The sequence below is a fragment of the Diabrotica undecimpunctata genome, chromosome 1 (genome assembly GCF_040954645.1).
Source record: "Diabrotica undecimpunctata isolate CICGRU chromosome 1, icDiaUnde3, whole genome shotgun sequence".
NCBI classification, from domain to species: Eukaryota; Metazoa; Arthropoda; class Insecta; order Coleoptera; family Chrysomelidae; genus Diabrotica; species Diabrotica undecimpunctata.
Window position 1 is genome coordinate 51,489,258 of NC_092803.1, and position 21,563 is coordinate 51,510,820.

Here is a 21,563-nt window from a genome sequence, read left to right on the forward strand (position 1 = left end):
TAAATAGAACTAGATATAATTAAGGGGGTTCGTGAATATAATTAATTAATTAAGTAAATAAACCAATGAAAGTGATTGAATCACAAAAAAAGAAAAAAAGTGACTCAAATTTATGAACCTGTACGAATAAAACTTACGAAAAAGGTTAATAGAAATAAATAATCGAATATATTCTCATGTATATCACCTTTTATGTTTATTTTATAACTATATGCACAAAAAGGGTCAGATGGCGTTGGCAGCCATATCCTTTAAATAAAAAAGCACTTTTCTTTCCTTTTATACTAAAGTCAAATTTATTTTTTAGATATATCTGCGAAAAAATAAAGTCATCGTCCGCCAAACCGCCCTTCTGCGTTCCCTATCACCATAAAATATTTGACAGCATTTCGGTAAGTGAACTCTGTTCGTATTTTCCTCGGTTCGTTTAACTTTGTTCGTCACGCTTAGACAAAACATGTAAATAAAATAAAAATAGTGACGAAAATGAAAAAAAAAAAAATAAAGGTGTATTTGTAATCTTTTTAAATTTAATTGAATGCGTGGTTTGTTTTTCTATCAGATGGCATATTTTTTATAAATACATATGACTAGACATATTATATTATACTTATATATATATATATATATATATATATATATATATATATATATATATATATATATATATATATATATACAAACAACACAGTTTATTAGGGTTGCAGTCAGAAAATTGGCCGGGATGTTAATGAAACACTCTTATGACTTTTTGTCTAGCTTTCGGAATGGTTTTATTCCTTTTTCAAGACACTGTAATAAGAAAAAGTGTAAATATTTATAAAATATCACAAATCTTCAGTGCAACTTACTAGTCGTTGAGATTATTTATAAAAGCATAGACACTCAACATTAATAACACACACATAAAATATAAAATAGTGGACAAAATACATTTTAAAATTCTTTAAAATTTAGGTAAAAATAGTAAAAATTTTGTTGTCATCTTTTACTGGTGTGTTTTAACTCTGGCACATAGAGAACAAAAAGAAAAAATCCTATGATTAAAAAGTAATTAGGTGTACTTAATATCATATATCTTTTTAAGAAATACTAGAGGCCCATCTTAGGTGATTTTAATTTTTAAACCTGTCTTAATGGTATGCAACATGTTATGCATATAACTGTAATTTGTGTGGGTACGGGTGCAGGTAGATATTAATTTTATTTTGGATGTTTTTCCAGTAAGTAACAATAAATGTTGCTCAGTTTATCTATGTCTGACTTTTTATTGATGCAAGATGTACTCGATTTTATGAAACACATTTCCAAGAAAACACGTTTTGAATGGTTCTTTTCCTTTGCCAAAATACAGGAATCCTCGAAATTAAATTCATGTTTCAACGTTAATGAATGTTCTGTCAATGCACATGCATTTATTTTTTTGGTTTTTATATCGCTACGATGTGAGATCACCCTACTGTGAAAATTACGAGATGATTCTCCTATATATATTTTGTTACAATTATTACACGGTATAGAATAAACAACATTCGATGACTCCTGTATTGTGAAAGGATCTTTTGTTTTTGTGTATAACTTCGATACCGTTTTCACATTTTTGGTTGTAATTTTTAAATCACTAACATTTTTGAAGATGTTCATTAGCTTCGGTGTCAAAACTGGAATGTAGGGTAAGCAACCATAAGTTATTTTAGATGGTATCACTTATGTGTTCTGTGTCAATGTCAATTGTCAGACCTCATTGTTATGAAAATTTTGGTTGTCAGAAAAATTCGAAGGAAAAGGAGAACCGAAAATGAGTTTATTTAACAGCCCTATAGGATAGGAGTTCTCTTGTAATATAGATCTCAGCTTTTTAAGTCCCTTGTCTCTGAACTCGATGTGTGACAAGTTGATAACCCTAGTTTTTAGGGCCAAAACCAAATTTGTTTTCATCTTGGATGGATGTTGAGAATGAAAGTTTATAAAACGGTTACTAAAACAAGGTTTACGATACCACTCCGTCCTTAGCATGCCATCATTGCCACGATGGATTAGCATGTCTAAAAAAGGAATCATATTATCAGCCTCTCTCTCAACCGTAAACTTTGGGTGTTCACATTGGGCGTTAAAGGTGTTTAACACATCAGTTACTTTGTTTTCAGGGACCGATAAAATCAAATCATCAACATATCGTTTAATAAAAGGTATGTGAAAAGATATCTTTTCTTTACACGTTGTTATAAGTTCATCCAAAACAAAGTTACATAGTATGGGGGATATTTTGCTGCCCATTGGAGTGCCAAAGATTTGTTTAAAGAAATTGCCATTGAATAAAAAGATGTTAGAGTCAAATATAAAAACATTTTTTACATCCCGGCATGTTCTTTACCAGTTCAGTGATCTCATCTTCGTTGAAAGTTTCATTAGTACCTTTCTCTGGTTGTTTTCCTGGCCACTCATCACATGTTTTCTAGTCTAACTGCTTCCTCCACGACCTTACCATTGTTAATGGTTTTATGTCATCCCATGCTTGTGCCACACACATCACTATATTCAAAATGTCCACTTTTTTTAGAGTCTCTGTAACGTTTTCTCCTTTATCCATTCCAGAAATTAGTACTGTCAGTAATTTTCGTCGATAGACACGTTTTATAGAAAAAAAGACACTTTATATCACCCTCTTTTAGTTCTTCTGGGTCAAGATGAAAGGGTGCGTTGTCCAACAGCAGGACTGCCTTTCTCGGTAGATTATTTTTTGCTAAATGTTTTTCAACCTTTGGTACAAATTGATTGTAAAACCACTCTTTGAATAGAAGACTGTTTATCCAAGCACTCTTTTGATGACGGTACCAAACTGGCAGGGAAGAAAAGTCTCCAAAGTTTTTAATAGCCCTAGGTTTTTTTGACTTTCCGATAAATCCTAGAGGGAGTTTGTGAGATCCTGTAGCGTTGCTGTTGACTAAAATTCACTCTTTTCTTCATCTTCTTGAATCCTGGTGCACTGTCTTCTTGTTTTGAGGCCAGAGTGTAGGACAGCAGAATTTTATAATTAAGACCTGTTTCGTCACAATTGTAAAGCTGGTCTTCGGTAATTTCTTCTTCTTCTAGTAAGCTGAGCAAGGTCTTTTTGAAGACTTCGACAACTTCTGGGTCAGCAAACAGTTTCTCATCGCTGATCTGTAGCTTCCGCATACCGTACCGATTTTTTCAACTCCCCAACCATCCTTTACTTGCTTTGAAATCATTATCATCTCCAATTTCTTTGTTGAAGTGTAAGGCTTTTTCTTTTACTAAAGCCTCTAAGATGGTAATCTCTGTTCCCTCCTTTGGGTGAATCAAATATACAAACACTCATTAATATGGTTGTTAGGGGCGTTTTTCATCATTTTCAGTTTCTTTATCCCAGTTGTTGAAACCTGCGATGAGCACCATTTTTCAATTATGTTTCTAGATTTTTTTTAGTCACTCACAGTGCTAATCACTACACTTATCTCAACATCAATCTTCTTAGCTGTTTCACTAGTATCTAGCCTCTTCAACGCACGAAACTCTTTTTCCATTGTTACAACATTTTTCTTCCTTTTCTCGGCGATATTACCACAATAACGATGGACAAACAACGATCACAATGTCAAGTAGATACAAATCTTAAAAATTTTTCGCCAAACAACTTTCACTGCTCAAGAACAAACAAAGACTGAGAGAAAACACAGACCCATAGTCGAAGAAAGTCAAAACGGTAGAAAGAGTCATTCAGGGTCACATACCACGCTAGAAATACACCCATTCGTAGATAACTACCTAGACGCATAGCCGTTATTAATCGCATAAAATATGGTTATAAGTATTTTATCAGTTAATACAATTAAATTAAAATGAAAAAAACATTCTATAAAACAAGCACAAAAGCAACATGAGGTAAATCCAATAAAATTTTTAACATCACAAAACATTAAACTTATTAAAATTAAATTATTATTCTATTAGCAATTACATCAATATCATAAACAAAAATGCGTGTATGTGCATTATACTAATTATGCTGTGTGTACTTTTTTTTATTATTAATCTCTTTTTTTATATTATTAATTATTCGCCATTTAAAATATTCGCAAATAAAAAACAACATCTATTTAATTTAGATCTGCTTTCAATTATCACACAGAAAAAATCCTACATTCTAAATACTAGAAAAAACTATTTTCCAGGTACCAATTCAAGCAGCCTATTTGTACGATGCTGTCATGATTTACGCCAGGGCTCTTACGGAGGTATTCAAGAATAACGAGGATCCCAGGAATGGTACTGCCATCCTGCATAGAATTATTAACAGATCGTATCATTCCATTCAAGGATACGATGTAAGTATCTAAAATATATTTACAAATATATTGTTGCCAAAAAAATAGAAAACTTGTATCTGTTGGAATCATTTGAAGTGTTAAACATTCACCGTTTGATTTAGTAACGTTAACGTTGTTGCTTTATTGGAGAAGGATAATTATTAAATCTATAGAGTCTTTCCTATAATGCTCCTACTTAGATGATCATAAGATATGTGATGAATTGTATGTATCGTATATCATGATCTACTTGATAGTTGCTACTATAGAGCGCCCTTAGTTTCTTGTCTGTTCATAACTGAGCTCCTTAAAGCACAAGTGGTGTAACTCCATTTTCATTAATTTTAGTTAAGGTCTAAATCGTATTCCGCAACAAGTATTTTATATTAGCACAAATGGTGTAAGTTATAAGTCATATGTCAAAAAAATGTCTTATTGAATCCAATTCGTAGCCGGGCGCAAACTCGATAATAAGTTCTAAAAAACTTTTATAACTTGTAAACTAAAATGGAGTTACAGCAACATTTTTTTTATTCTATTTCAGAAGATGAGAGGGGATTTGATAACAATGAGAACCGGTTGACAATGTAGCGGAAGAAGATACGACTAAACAATGTCGGAAAAGGCAAATTAATGAAACCAAAAAAAAAGAACAGAGAAAAAGACAAAGAAACTGTGGTCAATTATTGTACACAACAAGAACAGGAAAAGTGGTTCAACAAAAAGTATTCAGTAATCCTGCAATTGCAACTGTCGAAAAAGGTGTTTTCATAATATCCCAGAGCAATCCTGAAAAAATGTGTTTGAATCGTTTTCGACGATGGGTCTTTCGTCGCTCAAAACGCATTTCTGTGTGGTCTAATAAAACAAGAAACGCTAAAACGTTGCCGCCCGACCACACGTGTTAAAAATAAAAAATCTGCCATTAATATATATCATATTAACATTGCTGGAAAAACTGAGCCGTGTGCAAAAAATATTTTTGGCAGACTTTTAAAATTTCTGATGGTAGGATGACTCGAGCTATAAAAAAGTTATCCCTTGGATTTTGCGCTGGTGAAGATAAGAGGGGCAAAAAAATTCCTGGTAATAAAACATCCAAGGAAAAAATTTTAGAATTACGGAATCACATAGCATTCTTCCCTTGTTATCAATCGCATTATACCAGATCTCACAATCCAAATAGAAAATATTTGTCAGAAGATTTAAATATTCGACTGCTGTACAATTTATACCAAGATAAAGTTCAAAGCGAAGGTAAGGAACCTGTGACAGGGCACGTTTATCGTAGAACTTTTAATAACGAGTTCAACTTAAATTTTCATGCACCTCACAAGGATACTTGTATAAATGCGATATTTTTATTAATAAACTGAAACAATCACCTGATGAACATGAAAAATCAAATCAAAACTTCGGCAGGACCATGAACTTCATCTACGCAAAGCTGATAAAGCTCGAGGATCAATGAAATTGGATACCGAAAAATCAGCTTCTAATAGATCCTACTATGCCTTTTCTTTTGACTTAGAAAAGTCTATATCCCACGTCTAACATGTCAAATGGTCTACTATAAACGTAATTTGTACGTCTAGAATTTAGGTTGCCATGAGCTTTAAAAAAAAAGGGATTCATGTATTGTTGGGATGAAGTAACTGGATCTAGAGGTTCGCAAGAAATTGGCTCTTATTTAGACAAACACATACAAACGAGAGCGTCAGAAGCAAAACATGTTGTTATGTATTGTGATACGTGTACCGGTGAAAACAGGAATTGGAAAATAGCCCTAACATTATTAAGTAAAGTGAAGACAACAATATTAAAATCATACACCAAAAGTTTATGCAAAGTGGCCATTCCTTTCTTCCCAATGACTGTGATTTTGCTTCTATCGAGAATTACAGCAAAACGCAACAAACTTTTTGTCTCCTCTGATCGGTACGGTATTATTACCAAGTCAAGGAAGAAAAATCCTGCCCAGGTTACCGTTATGACGAATAATGATTTTTTGTCCGTGGACACATTGTTGAAGTCAATCACTAAAAGAAAGAATGACACGGAAAAACACGGATTATTATGGTTAAAATGCAGTGGATTCGATACCAAAAGAGTACTCCATTCACATTACTCTTTAAGGAAACGTTTTCGGAAGAAATGTCATTCTTTAAGCTAGACCTAAAGCCGGGATCTAAAAAAGGACGACCAGGATCTTTATCTAATATAGATCAACCAAAACTATACAGTGGCCTCGACCTGTGACCAATGGGAAGAAAAATGGTATGAAAGACCTTTTCCCTTTTATTCCACCCATTCATCATCCCTATTTTGAGAATCTGTTTACTTCAGAAGATGCTCAAGACATAAGGCTATTGCAGGTAGATGTCAATATTGAAGATGAGTAAAAAACTATATAAGTTAAGTGTTAACTGCAATATTAAATGTATGTTAAATAAAATGGTCATATTTTTATCAGTAATAACTAAAACCTTTCTTAATACATTTTCGAAAGAAAAAACTTAAATACTATATTCCTGAATTTTTTATAACAATTCCAGTAAAACATTACATAACTCAAAACAAGGTTAATGTGGGTTACACCACTTGTGCTTTAAGGGGCTGACAACTACTAAATCCGTTTACAACTATTCTTGTAGATATGGTCCTGAAACTATTTTCTTGTAGCATTTAACTTTTAATCATTATATGTATTTTCTGAAAATTAACAGCAACTGAAATTGTATTCGCATTCCTACTTTCAGTTTGAAAATCCTTTTAAAAAAAAATTGCTGAAAAATCAAACACATGATTTTTTTAATATAGAAAGAAAATTCTTTTAATTTCAATTATATCTGCTTCCCTAAAAATAAAAATTTGGCTATAGGTATATTTTAAAATAGAGCACATTACTTTTAATATGTATTGCTAGGTCGATTTAATTAGAGGATACTTTATTTGATTAGATTAAATCAACTTTAACTTGGAAACCCTTGTCAGATAAATAATGATAACATACGTTTGACATTTAATATTATCACATAATCCATTCTTGTCACATATACGTCTGCATAACTTAAAAATCAAATTCTCTATATTTGTAAGATTCATGCTCATCTATTCTAATATTAAATAAGCTTGACGTTTCTCCGGAATTCAGTTTTGTTCATTGTTGGGTTTATTATCAGAGACGACGAATCTCAATATATCGATCAGTATTGTTATAAATTATTGACAATATTGGTATAAAAGGTTTTCTGACAAACAAGAATGCAAATCTGCGGAAAAATATTCCTTTTTTATAAAAATAAATTCTTATTTATTTCAAAGAATAAACTTTCTTTCTGCCCTAAAACAATTAATTATTAAATGATCCCCTTTTAATGTAAAGCCTAATTTCATTATTCAAATTTAACTACAACGTGAAATACGTAATTGCACGATTTTGTGGACGTTTTAATTGTTTCTTCTTTATCGTTTATATTGGCAGATATAAATAATGAAGAACGTGCGTAATAAATCTAATACATAAATCTGAGAATTCGAGGACATATAGAAAATACAGGACATCAACCACATATCTCCATCATACTGTGATCTTTAAATTGTGTTTAAATTTTGTTCCTATACGTATTTCAAGATTTCACCTCTTATTAGGGAGACTTGTGGTAGCTTGAACTTTGAGCGGTGATAGCTGTTTATAGTAAGGATTTATTATTTTTCCATATGTGTTCGGATATTCTTTTACTAATTTCATTGCTTGGTCATACGCCGCTTCCACTCTATGTCGTGTATATTCTTTTTCTGTTATATTGCTTGATCATACGCCGCTTCCACTCTATATCGTGTATATTATTTTTCTGTTGTATCAGTTATGTATAATACAACGCTTAAAACCTTTAGACATTTCTTTAGTTCCAGATCCTTAGATGAATTCTTCTTGAAACCTATTCAAATCTCTGTTTATTCTTTCTTCTATAGAATTAGTTGAAACTTTCGTTTGTAACATCCTCTTTGTCTAACGTTTTGAATTTTTTATTACACTTGCGAGCAAAAAAATCAGCTCACTCGATGAATTGTAGTTTATGCTTAGTAATTTTATGTTGTGTTATTTTGAATTAAAAAAACTAATGCAAAAAATATTTTCTATTATAGAGCCATCTATATATCTTTCTATATAATTATTTTATGCAAATTTGCAACGTTTTATAAAATTTGCCTAGTTCTGCATGGTACAGGGAATGCAGGAAACATTGTAACCTACATGTTCTACGCAATGTAGACCTCCATAAACTTTCCGATGGTCGTCTCAATAGCTTTTCAAACGTTGAAGTGTGTGTATACTTTAAAATGTATTAAGCCAATATTTTACAAATGGATACTTTAAAGGCGGCTCAGGTAGTTGCATAATTACAAGAGGGCTATCGTCAGAGGACTGTCGCCGGTTGCCTACTTATGACGCAGTCTGCAGTCTCAAGGGTTTATCATCGATACCAGGAGACTGGTAGCTATAGTTGACGACCAGGTTCGGGTGTAACGACAGAGGGGGACGATCAATTCATTGTCCTGAGTACCTTACGGAATTGGCACGCGAGAGGAGTTGAGCTTCAACAATACTTGAGGAATGTACGAAGCGTCACTGTCACTGAGTGGACAGTTAGGAGAAGACTTAGGGTGCCACTTTAACTCCCAGATGGGCTTACACAGGGCATAATTTGAATCTTCGTCAGAAACAAACTCGACTTTAGTTTGCCCGAGAACACGTCGATTGGGATCTTGGCGAATGGAGAAAATTTTTATTCTTTTTTATTTTCTGTTGAGAGTCAAATGTGCTTGTATAACAATGACAGGAGAGGACGCGTCTATCGGAGGTCCGGAAAATACTGAGCTATGGAGGTGGCTTGTGTATGTTTTCTGGTGGTATATCTTTAGAAGGAAAAACAGAGCTTAAGTTGGTGCTCTGTAGTGGTCGCGTAGGGGATTTGACGGCGAATCTTTACATTACGTTTAATCTCCAATACCATGTTGTTCCTTACGCCGGCTACATAGGCGACGGCTTTATGCTAATGCATGATAACGCTTGATGTTACTCAGCGCGTATTACGCAAGATTATTGGTCAATACCAATATAACAATAATGGACTGACCTCCATTGAGTCCGGATATGAATCCCATCAAGCACCTGTGGGACGAACTTAAACTCAGGGTTTGGGTCTGAAATTCAGCATCAGCAATAGTTGCAAAGCTACAAACTGCATTAGATGAAGAGTGGGAAGCGATTCCTCAGGAATCAGTCAGAAAGTATTAGTTTTGATTTTTTATGTTAATTTACTGGTATATTCATTTTATAATGACTTTCATTCATAACATGTGTTTTCTCATATACAATATTAAGGTATCTTTGTTATGTTCTTTACTTTCGAACCTAATAAATATTGCTGTCATTGCAATAAAAATTACTTTTGCTCACGATATTTTACTTTTAATTTTACATATATGTGGATATAGATTGACCAAACAGCTTTGACCAAACATTACTTTTGAGTCGATTTTTTTGCTTGCAAGTGTAGTTTTTTTGATTTGCGTCCAAAAAATCTATATCCTTGTATACTTAATCATATTCCTTAAATAATGATGTTAAAACTATTTCTTGAATTGCCCTTTTCAGTTTTCTGTTAACTTCTACTGTAGCTACTTCTTTGGGTACTGCAGAACGGGGTAGCTTTCCTCTTTAGAATTGGATGTTGATATGAAGAGTAAACTAAATATTACACCGAATACTTACTGTGTCGAATTTTTATTCTGATTTTTCTATATGACTTGTAATGGATATAACAATAAAACACTGAAAACTTTGTTTTCAAAATTTCCACAAAATTTATTATAATTTCTTAGCACTACACCTGTTTCAGAGAGTGCATTTATCTATTTTTGGTATGTATTTACACTTTATAGACTTAAACTGAATGGGTTGAGAGGGGAGAACTTTTTGTCTTAAGTTGGTCATTCAGAATTATGACTGTATTTTTTAATTTGTTAATTTCCATAGATTCTGATAAAGATAGCTTACGGCCTTTATTTTGGATGTAAAGAATTTGAAATTTGTCATTAAAAGAGGATCCAGAAGGTGAAGTGTGTACGTAGAATCTGTTTTTCTGTTATTGAAAGCCCTTTTATGCTCTGCTATAAGTTTGTTAAAAGTTTTACCAGTTTGACCGATATAAGTTCTACCGCAAAATTTTAGTTTATATACACCTCTGTGTAAGTGCTTTTTATTTTGGCTCTTGTTGTTTTTAATATATTTGCCAAGTTGTTGTTTGTTCTAAAAGCTTGTGTTATTCCTTTCTTTTTTATGGGTTTGGCTATTTTTGTTGATATTTTGCCTGTATATGTAATCGAGCAGAATGTACTGCGTTATTTCTCTGGTGGTAAAAATACCAATTTCAGGGCTTTCTTAGGTAGTGTTTGATTTAAAATTTTATCAATTATTTTTTTATTGTACCCATTGTTTACTGCTATTTGCTTAAAGATATTTAATTATATCTCAAAGTTGTATTTTAACATCGGAAATTCTACTAATCTATGAAACATGCTATGGTCGGCTGTCAATTTACTTTGTGTAGGATGGGATGATGAATTATGTATAGTCGTATCAGTATGGGCAGGTTTATGAAACATGGAGAACTCATCTTTATTTTTAAGTCCGCTTATTTTTAAATCTAAAAAATTTATGGATTAATTTTGTTCTGTTTCTATTATAAATTCAATATAATTATGGAGTGAATTAATGTAGGATAAAAATTGGTCAAGTTGCCTGTTAGTTCCTGTAAAACATACCAGTACATCGTCTACGTAGCTCCACCAATATAAAAATTGTTTGAATACAAGATGTTTTGAAATCTTTATCTCTAGATGATCCATACAAATACCTGATAGCAATGGGCTTAGAGGATTACCCGTTATAAGTACTGCACTGTTATTTGTATATATTTACAAATGTGTATTTGCATATGTAACACAGAACATAAAAGGGCTTTCAATAACAAAAAAAAACAGATTCTACATATGCACTTCACCTTCTAGATCATAATCATTCTTTTAAAGACGAATTTCAAATTCTTCACATCCAAAATAAAGGCCTTAATCTATTTTTATTAGAATTTATGGGTATTTGGCAGGAGAGGACCAGACGCCGTCGTATCTCGTGGTTAAAAAACCTCCGACAATGGTTTGGGATGACCTCCGCGGAGCTGTCAACAAAGCCACGATAGCCTTGATGATCGCCAACATCCAGACCAGATAAGGCACCGAAGAAGAAGAAGAAGAAGAAGAATGGAAAAAAAAATAAATTAAAAAATACAGACATAATTTTGAATGACCAACTTGAGGCAAACAGTTCTCCCCTCCTCAACCTATTCAGTTAAAGATTATATTATAATAAATTTTGTGGAAGTTTTGAATTTCAGTGTTTTATGTTATATAAAATTAATTTCCATCAAGTAACGGTCGAATCCATCACTCACTTATAATGGAGTTTATAGGAAGACACTATTACTATCATGATAAGATATAATGAAATATGTCAAGAAAAGGCAGTTGAGATTTGATTTCACGTACAGTACCTTTGTGTTTCTGTTTTGCCTTGCAATTCTTAGAAGGCACAGATTAAAGCAGAAATCTGAACTTGGTCTCGAAAATTGGTTTACGGATTTATATATCAGATGTCGCTATTGCGTCCAGATCGAAGCCATTTTACAGTTGCTTCTAATATGACAGGAAAGATTATTTTTACGTTCAGAGCGGTTATGAATAGCTGCTCCGAAGATCCCTTTTAGTGTGAAATACGTATTATCTGATACACAAAGGACCTGTACGTGAAATCAAATCTTAACTGTCTTTTCTTTTTATTCTGATTTACCCTTTATGAGTACGAGAAACCAATTCGCTAAGGAATTTTGCTTAGTTGAGGAGATATGTTGTGGAATGCAATTTTAAATTCCCCATGTCTCTTCTTCTTCTTCAGATGCAAATCCACTAATGGATGTTAGCGATCACATTTTCCATTAATTCTCTATTTCTTGCAATATGTATCAGATATTGTATGTCGTTAATCCTTGTCCATTGCCTTATGTTTCGGAGCCAGGACATTTTCTTGCGTCCCATTCCTCTCTTGCCTTCAATTTTACCCTCGATTATAAGTTGGAGGAACTGGTATTTTTCATTTCGCATGATGTGACCTAGATACGCCGTTTTCCTTTTCTTGATGGTTTTGGTTGTTGGCGTTCGTGGTTTATTCTTTTAAGGACATCTATATTTGTGATTTTCGCTGTCCATGGTATTTTTAGGATACGGCGATAGAGCCACATTTCGAAAGCTTCTAATCTGTTTATATCCCTCGTTTTGAGTGTCCAGCCCTCTACGCCATATAGCAGCACTGACCACACGTAGCACTTAGTAAACCTTAGTCTGAGTTGAAGATCGAACTCTGAACAAGTCAGTACCTTCGTGAATTTTACGAAAGCTTGTCGAGCTTGCTCAATGCGACATTTTACTTCCCTGTCCGATGCCCAGTGTTCAAAAAGCCACGATCCCAGGTATTTAAATTTACTCACTCTTTCAATGGACTTAGTATTCAGTGTTATGCTGGAGTTTTTAAGTGCATCCAAGTTTCTGGAGATGATCATAAATTTGGTTTTTTTGGTATTAATCTCTAATCCCATTCGCTTACTGTATTCTCCGATTATAGTGACAAGTTGTTGAAGATCGACTGTGTTGTCACAAATTAAGACACCATTATCAGCATATCATATGTTGTTGATCAATTCTCCATTCACTTTGATTCCCATCTTTGCATCCTCCAAAGACTTCTGGATGGCTTCCGAATAAATGGTAAATAAAATGGGGGAAAGCACACATCCCTGTCAAACGCCCCTTCTTATATGTATGGGTTTGGATCTATAATTGTCTATTTTTAACTGTGCCGTTTGATGCCAGTACAAGTTTTCAATGCATCTTATGTCTTTTTGTTGGTCTGTATCAACTTTCTTGAGGATCTGCATTAACTTGTGGTGTTGTACACGATCAAACGCTTTTTGGTAATCTAAAAAGCATAGAAACACATCCTTCTTCTGATCGTAACAATTTTGGACCCATGTCTCTAATAACATATTTATCAACGTCTGTTTTGCCTTGCAATTTTTAGAAGGCACAGATTAAAGCAGAAATCTGAACTTGGTTTCGAAAATTAGTTTACGGATTAATGGAATATGTGTTTATATGGAAAGGAAATCTTATGCTATACTATTTGTCGTTAAGTAAAAGTTAAGCGGTTGTCAAGTTAAAGTAGATTTAATGTCATTAAACAAACTATTCTCCAATAAAGTTGTCTCAGAAATAAAACTTAAAACCACTGTCAATGGCAAATTAAACTCTTACATACTGTTTCTAGACGCATTTGCTAAATTCAATACCAATTTCTAAAAAACTTTTTAATGAGCGTTCTTTAACATAACACTAACAGTTAAAGATAGAAATATGAATAGGTTTTTTTACTTTTATCAATATACATAATTCTACATTTTATAGGTTTTCATCGACGATAATGGCGATGCAGAGGGAAATTTTACGGTAGTGGCACTTCTCGACGACAAAGAGATGAATGGCACAATCAGAATGAGTATGCAACCAGTTGGATATTTCCAGTACAAATCGAACGGAAGTAACAAAATGTCAGCACTTCCGGTAAGTCTGCAAAATGATAAAATAACGTTTGTAATTACCTATAACGGGTTTAGCTATACGAGGGTTAAGGATTAGTATTAAAATTATTAAGTAGTTGAGTAATTGACTTATTACGTACTTTAATATGTTTACCATTATTGTTCATGTCAAATAATCGTAATGGTAGTTTCCTCTATATTTAAAATACTTTAAATTTGATGTTAAATTATGGTTTTCTATTTTTTCCTCCTACTTTGAATTATATATGAGCCGGTGAAAACCAGAGTGGTCAGAAATGCTGCTATTCTAGAATGACTTAAAGTTAACATGTTGGCGTTAACTGATAACAAATAGACTGACTGTGATCAGAATGATTTTCAATAAAAAAGCTTAAACTTAAACAATTCCAGCGGAACGATGAGTCAGCGCTCGGATTTTATATATTTTTTGTTAATATTTTGACTGGTTGTTAATATGTTCAATATTTTGAAGTAAAGCAAAAAAAATAGAATTACAAATGGTCGTGTATTTCTGTGTATGATATACACATTAAATTCTTATTAAAAAAAACGTCGTCGTCATCCACTTCCAGTGGATCTACTTCTGCTGTGTTGTGTCCATGTATTCTGCTTCCGATTGGTGAACTATTTCAGGCTTTTCTAATATTCTAATAGACTAATTTCTGTGTGGGCGCAAAATGGCGTGGGCTAAAATGGTGTGGGCGTGAAATTGTGTGGGCCAAAATGGTGTAAGCGAGAAATATTGTGGGCGCTAAATGGTGTGGGCGCGTAATGGTGTGAGGGTAAAATGGTGTGGACGCGGGGTGCAAAATGGTGAGCTATATAGTTTTTGGTGTATATCAATCATCGTATGGGAATTTATTGCATAAGTGCATTATTTAACTTTTTGCAGTAACTCTAGCATAAGTCGATAGAATAAGACATTTTTGGCCAATATCTCAATTTCCCGTGGTGACGTTTGTGTTAGGGGATGATGAGGTGGGTTTTTGGGGATTAGTTAATTAACAAATCAACAGCAATTGATTAGTAATGAAATATGCCACCAATTTGGGCCCTGTAGCCCTTTTCATTATCGAGATATAGCTATGGCTATGCTAACTTTACCGTAAATTAAAAAAAAATAGTGTCTCGGTAACGGTTGCAGCAATAAATTGTTTCTTGGTATAAAACTTTGACAAAAAATAAGCAGTCAATTCCTTGCGGTTCTCCTTTTGGCCGATATCTCGGGTTTTCGGGGGAGTTTTTTGAGCTCGGGGATGATGAGGTAGCTGTTGGAGATTGGTTAATATACCATTCAACAGCAATTAATTAGCAATAAACTATGCCGCCAAGATGTGCTCCGTACCCCTTTTCTTTGTCGAGATATAGGTATGGCTATGCTAGCTTTACTGTAAAGCTAGCATACTCCATTTTTCTTGCAAACGGCTACAATAATTTTTTTCTTTCCGTAATAAATTAGCAATAAATTATAGTTTTGGCCTGAATTTGGCCTTATAAAATGGATAAGCTAACTTAACAGACATAGGTGCTGTGATGTAGTGACATTTTCTTTAGTAATAGTTAGTATTAGTATTTAGTTTTAGTAGTTAGTATTAGTTATCATAAGTATTTAATAAAATATAATGCATCTCAGCTAAAGCTAGGAAATTGTGTCTATGGAAATCATATTTTTATTAAAATTTTAAGCTGGCCAATTGGTCTAAACCAAGGTCATTAATCTAAACACACATACACACACAATAAGAAATTTAAATCTTTGTGTTGTACTTTCCACTAAATAAGTCTATTCGATGAATTTACAAGGGTTTAGGATTACTCTTACTAAAAATCCAAGTGCTCTCTAAATTATTAAGCTGAATAACAAAAGAAGAGTCTATTTAAAATTTGTAAGAACTATTTCTTAATCACAAACGATATCTTGTTGCTGAGAGCCGCTTCCAATGGTACAAAAATTGTTTTGTATAAAGTCACAAACAATTTAAGTGATATGTTAAAGCGACCGCACTGCTGACAATATTTAATAATATGTACAATAAATTCTTTATATTGTTATTTACAAATTTAACGACATAAATTCGATTTCAAATAAATTACATTTAATAAAATATATAGTTAAAGTTATAGTTATAAATATATAGTTCTGTCATACTTGGGAATTGGAAATTAAAAGTTCCAAAATCATTTCGACAGTATTATTATTTCCAAATATATATTCCATGGGACTAAACTGGTATCTAGTGGTTTGGTCCAAGAGGTAAAACTTAATGACCATATCTTTGAATAATCTTATCCACCACAAAGATTTTTAGTTTTGGATGTTGTTTTGCCAAACATAATATTTCAGATTTTAATAAATGCTGTGCAATCGGTATACGTTCATTTGTCAACAATTCTTTAATTTTGTCTACATTTCACGAATTTGTTGTTATAAGGCACATTATCTAACACAATTACGCTGGACTCACTTAATCCGGGGAGAAGTTTTTCACGTAACTATTTCACAAACATTTTCGTTATTATATTGTCATCATATTCACTGTTTTTATGTAGACGAGAATATTAAATTAGCACCTTCTACATAGCCGGCCTTCTTCACCACCAGTATGCTTGGTTGCACCCTTATAAATTGCCCGTTTCATCTAAATATATAAGAGTTGTCCCTTCTACTTTTCATTTGGTATATTTACTAAGAAACCCAATTTTCTAGTATACAACAAACAACAACTTTTTCACAAACCGTTTTTCTATTATCCATATGTCAGCAAATTCCCGCTTATATTTTATAAAAATTGTATATAAAGTCACATGTTTCTTTTTGAGTGACAGGCGAGTTTTGCGGTAATCGTATTCCGCAAGTTTACTTTTCTCATTTTTTATTGCAAATTTTAATTTTAATTTTCTTATTCCTTAAGTATCTATATCACGTACAACGAGCACGTGTAGTGCTCGTTGCAGTAACGTATGGTCCTAAACCAGACAAGGGACCATTATTTTCGATTTGCCTAATAATTCCCCTGACACGTTGCATCATCCTTTGGACGACCTCGGCGTCAATTTCTCTAATTTTTGTATATATGCGGCGTCTTAACTGTTCCTGATTTTGTGCTTCCCATCCGTTATTATAGACTTTCCGACTTAATATTGCCCAGAACTCTTCAATTGGACGAGCCTGAGGTAGGTTGGGGAGATTGTCTGCTTTCGGTACAAAGGTAATGTTGTTAGTTTCGTACCAGTCCCTTGTGATCCTCGCGTAATGACATGAAGCAAGATCTGGCCAAAAGACTATTTGATCATTTGCATGATGTGTGTTCACAAACTGAAGCAATTTAGAGAGACATCTTTGAATATAAATATTTGCCTTTAAGGCTTCGCCTCTAACAACACCAATGTAGGGCTGTGAGATAAAGCCAGCCTCAGAAATTGCACACCATACCAAAATTTTGTCCTCAAATTTTTTCTTACTTTTGAATTTTATTTCATCAGGTACATTTTCGTAATCGTTCGTGTAAAACCCATCGTTACCCTTCATCTCAGAGGTGGACAAAGTAAAATATTTTTCATCGTCCATCACGATCAACTTGTTGACGAAATGCACTCGCCTTAACGCGCGGCAACATCTCGGAATTCTCTCTAATTGATCCTCTGTGTATTTTGGAGCTTTTCTTTTTTTCCGGTAGATAATATTGTTACTCGATAGGGTCCTGTATACTGTAGTCTTTCCAACATAAAATCTTCTGGCCAGTTTTCGCTGTAAGACCCCAATTTTGTTCTTAACTGCTTCAATCAGTCTTGCCTCTCTTATATGGTTCAAAATCCGCGGTCGACCACTTTTACGCAAGTTAACACATGGTATCCCTTCTTCACATTCTCTGATTGTGCGATAAATTGGCCCATTCGCCCAACCATGTTATCAACACCTCGACGAATATCAATTTTTTAAGACATTTTGCAGAGCACAAACCAAAATATTCTGCTTTGTTTATTAAATGTCAATAACTGATGACATTTAAATTCCATGGCCTTCTTGGTTAAATGCATTTTGCTTCTCAATCAGACCAGGTGAAATTTTTTCAAAAACTTTAGGACCATACGTTAGTTACTGATTTTTAAGGACCACCATTGTTTTTTTCGTAGTAAAGTACTTGTAGATTAGGTATGTTACAAATTAGAGTATCTACATCTAAAACACGTCTTGGCATTTTCAGTAAAACAATATAAAATGTCAATAATCCGCAAGAATTCATTGAAACGGTAGATAACAAATTTCATTTTACCAATTAGCATTATCACCATTTTGGTAGTTATGAAATTTAAATCTCCTTATTTCCGAGGATTTTTAAGTTGTGAATTTCCGCATCCGCCCAAAAGCATTAACCTAAATAGTGTTTTTGGGTTGGTCAGATGCATTGTAGCTGTAAATAAGGATTATGATAAGAAGTTAGAATTTTAAGGTTTACTTAATCTAAAATCCGCGTCAGTTTACCAAAAAGACTTAAAAAATATCCAGCGTAGATCATCAGTTAGTACCGCTATAACCCGATCGGTGTTGAAACTGATCACGACAGATACTTTGTTTTAATATCAATCCTCAAGAGCTTATTGCTCGTTATTCAAGATATAATAGAAAAATTCCTATGCAATTGAGACATACACTTTCTACGACAAATGAAATTATAGGTTCCTATAAAAGTTATTCCTTTTATATCCTACAAATGAAAAAGTAGAACTAAGTAAGGTAGCAAGCAAGTAATTTAATTAAACCTAGCCTGTAAGACATATTCATCCCTAAGGGGGTGTATTGACTCAAGTTAAACACTCCATTCCGCACCAGATCATCCCTTTCCCCCCTATAACACTCTGATGCGCAATAACGGAACAACTATCAGCCAAATGTTCTTCATGTGGCAGTCCTCGGTAATAGAACTCCAACATGGTACCCTATTCGATTAAAATTCAGGCTAGCTTCAGGCTTTAGTTATATTCATGTGACTTATCTGCGAATCTAAAATTGCTTACTTGGGCCTCAAGTCACCGCTCTAGGCTGGGCGCAGTTCAAAGACTTGGTACTCAAGGAGTTAAGCCCTATATGCCTTGGTTTTTATGGTTTTTGTTAATATTTTTTTGTGGCTTTCGCCGGTTTTTTGTTGGTAATTTTTGTAATTTTTTTGGTGACTGAAGCCGCTTTTTGTGTTTTTTGTAATTTTTGTTGTAGGATGTCCTGAAAAATAAAGTCATAATTAGTGTATTTGTATAAATTTAATCAAATTACCTGAGCCTACATTATGTTGGGCCACGATTTTATAGAGCTACGAACTATCCACTTTTGTGTGTTGTTATTGTTTTTGTTTTATTTTCTCTCCGGTGATTTTTGTTTTCTCTTTGGTATTTTTGTTTGTTTTCTCTTTGATGTTATTTTATTTTTATTCCACTATTTATTGTTTGGGTCTTTTGTGCTTCCATCGGTGGAAAGCGTCGTATCTCATGATCTCTCCCATTATGTGACTTGGATGGTTCTCCAGTTCTGCGAACTTTGTCCTGGCTTTATCTTTCATTGTTTCAGGCACTCTGATTTGGTTCTCTAAACAGGAATATTTCGGCAACGTATCTCGGTACGTTGGCTGCTTCTCTTAGTCTGCTGTTGTGTGCCTTGTATTTTCTTTTTTGGAGTGTTGCATATGTGTCCATATGCGAGAGATGCATATGTTATTATAGGAAGAATTTTACTATTTATTTACCTTATTTTTGTTTTCATGCGCAGTTTACTTTTTCTTCCTGCTAGTACTCTTATTGACGCTTTTACTATGTTTGCTTTTTGTATTGTGGCGTCTACGTGTTTTTAAATGTTAATCCTTTATTCATGATGACTCCTAGGTATTTTGATTCCTTTTTCCCATCGAGTGGCTTTTCCACTCGATGGGGTTGTTTTACCTTAACCAATCATATTTTATCCTTAACTTTAGTTACTGACCAATAACAAGAGTTTAAAACTCAGCGTCGTGCTTGTCATCTATATATTTCGCTAGGTAATTTTTTTGGGGAGTTTTACCTATTGCCAAAATGCAATCTAATTGGCGCAGCGCGTTGTTTTGTGAAGAGTATTTATAGTAGGTATTGTCGTATTCAGAATACACTGATAATATCAGAACTAAACTATTTAGTAACTTATTCTTCTGCTTGTAAACATTGTAAAAGGTAAAACATTGTACTAAAGTGGGCTTCGGAAGTCATTTAGAATATGAAAGGTATTTCTAAGTTTTATATCTGTTAACACACTGTTCTTAAAGTAAGGCATACAATTCATAATATTGTTCTTGGTCGAGTTTAAAAAATAAACACAAAAACAAGTCGATTTTTATTTTTAAGTGAAATTTTTTGTTGCACTTTTAGCATTGTAGCATTTTTAGACTTTTAAGGTTTTACTTTATCCCAGCCCTAGCAATCACTTTTTCTAATGAAGATTATTGTGATGTATCATCTGACGGTGTTCCGCCTCATTTTAGAGAAAATGTGTGGAATTATCGTCAAGAAATATTTCCAATTTAATGGATAGGTAGAAGAGGCTTTATTTAGTAGCCGTCTAGTTCTCCGCATCTAACCTCATTAGACTTTTGGTTGCGGGGTTATTTAAAAAGCAAATCTATGTAAATATGTCTCACAATATCCATGAGCTAAAACAACGCATTAGAGACGAAATTTTAAATATCTCTCCCAATATAATTCAGATTGTCACTGGAACATCATTCACATTGAACATCAAATTGGCCATTATTAGATAGCTAATGGTGATCATTTTAGATATTTAATTTATTACAATGTATTTTCTTATATTATTTGTCTTTTATTTTCTGACACTTTCCTCCTAATACACTTTAAAATATTTTCTCGAATATTTCATAAAGTAATTAAAAAAGAAGAGTCAAAACCTGAAGAGATTCTTTAAATAAATATAGTGTGTTCCATTAAAAAAGTCGATAACGTCATAAAGTTGATAAATCTAACAGAAAGACATTAAACGGGCAACAAAAATGTTAAAATTTAAAAATTCAAATCGAGCTGTTTTGTGTTTTTTCCAAGCTCTATCGGAAACAAAATTATGAATTTTATGCATTTCTTTTGGGACACAATTATTTGTTTTTGAACTTTTTTAGACCACAACTAGGTATCTTCACTCAAACTTTATTCAATTAATTTAATTGCATCATCTTTTATTAATAAGTTAACTTTCTCTCTTTGGGATAATGTGTTATCCAGCCCTTCATCTATTGCTTTATATTCTTAGCCTTCTCCATATCTTTCTTATTGACTCACATGTGTATTGAAATCACTTTATATTAACACTCTCTCTTCTAAAAGGATATATCTAAATGTGTCTCCAATATTTTATAATGAACAAGACACATATAATATACTGCTAACGCCGGTATTCTGAGATCCAAAATTTTGCTGATAGCTATTTTGAAAAAGGTAAAACCATAACTAAACACTTATTATTTCAATGTAA

General features: G+C 33.2%; 1 protein-coding gene across 4 annotated transcripts in view; it reads left to right on the forward strand.

Annotated features, from left to right (window-relative positions):
* LOC140449253 (guanylate cyclase 32E-like) overlaps positions 1-21,563 on the forward strand; it is a 458,979-nt gene that overhangs the window by 278,266 nt on the left and 159,150 nt on the right. For all 4 annotated transcript variants that reach the window (XM_072542462.1, XM_072542460.1, XM_072542461.1 and 1 more), the window contains exons 7-9: positions 308-392; positions 4,194-4,346; positions 13,908-14,063. In XM_072542462.1, the coding sequence (XP_072398563.1) occupies positions 308-392; positions 4,194-4,346; positions 13,908-14,063 (394 nt within the window). The remainder of the gene's footprint in view (positions 1-307; positions 393-4,193; positions 4,347-13,907; positions 14,064-21,563) is intronic.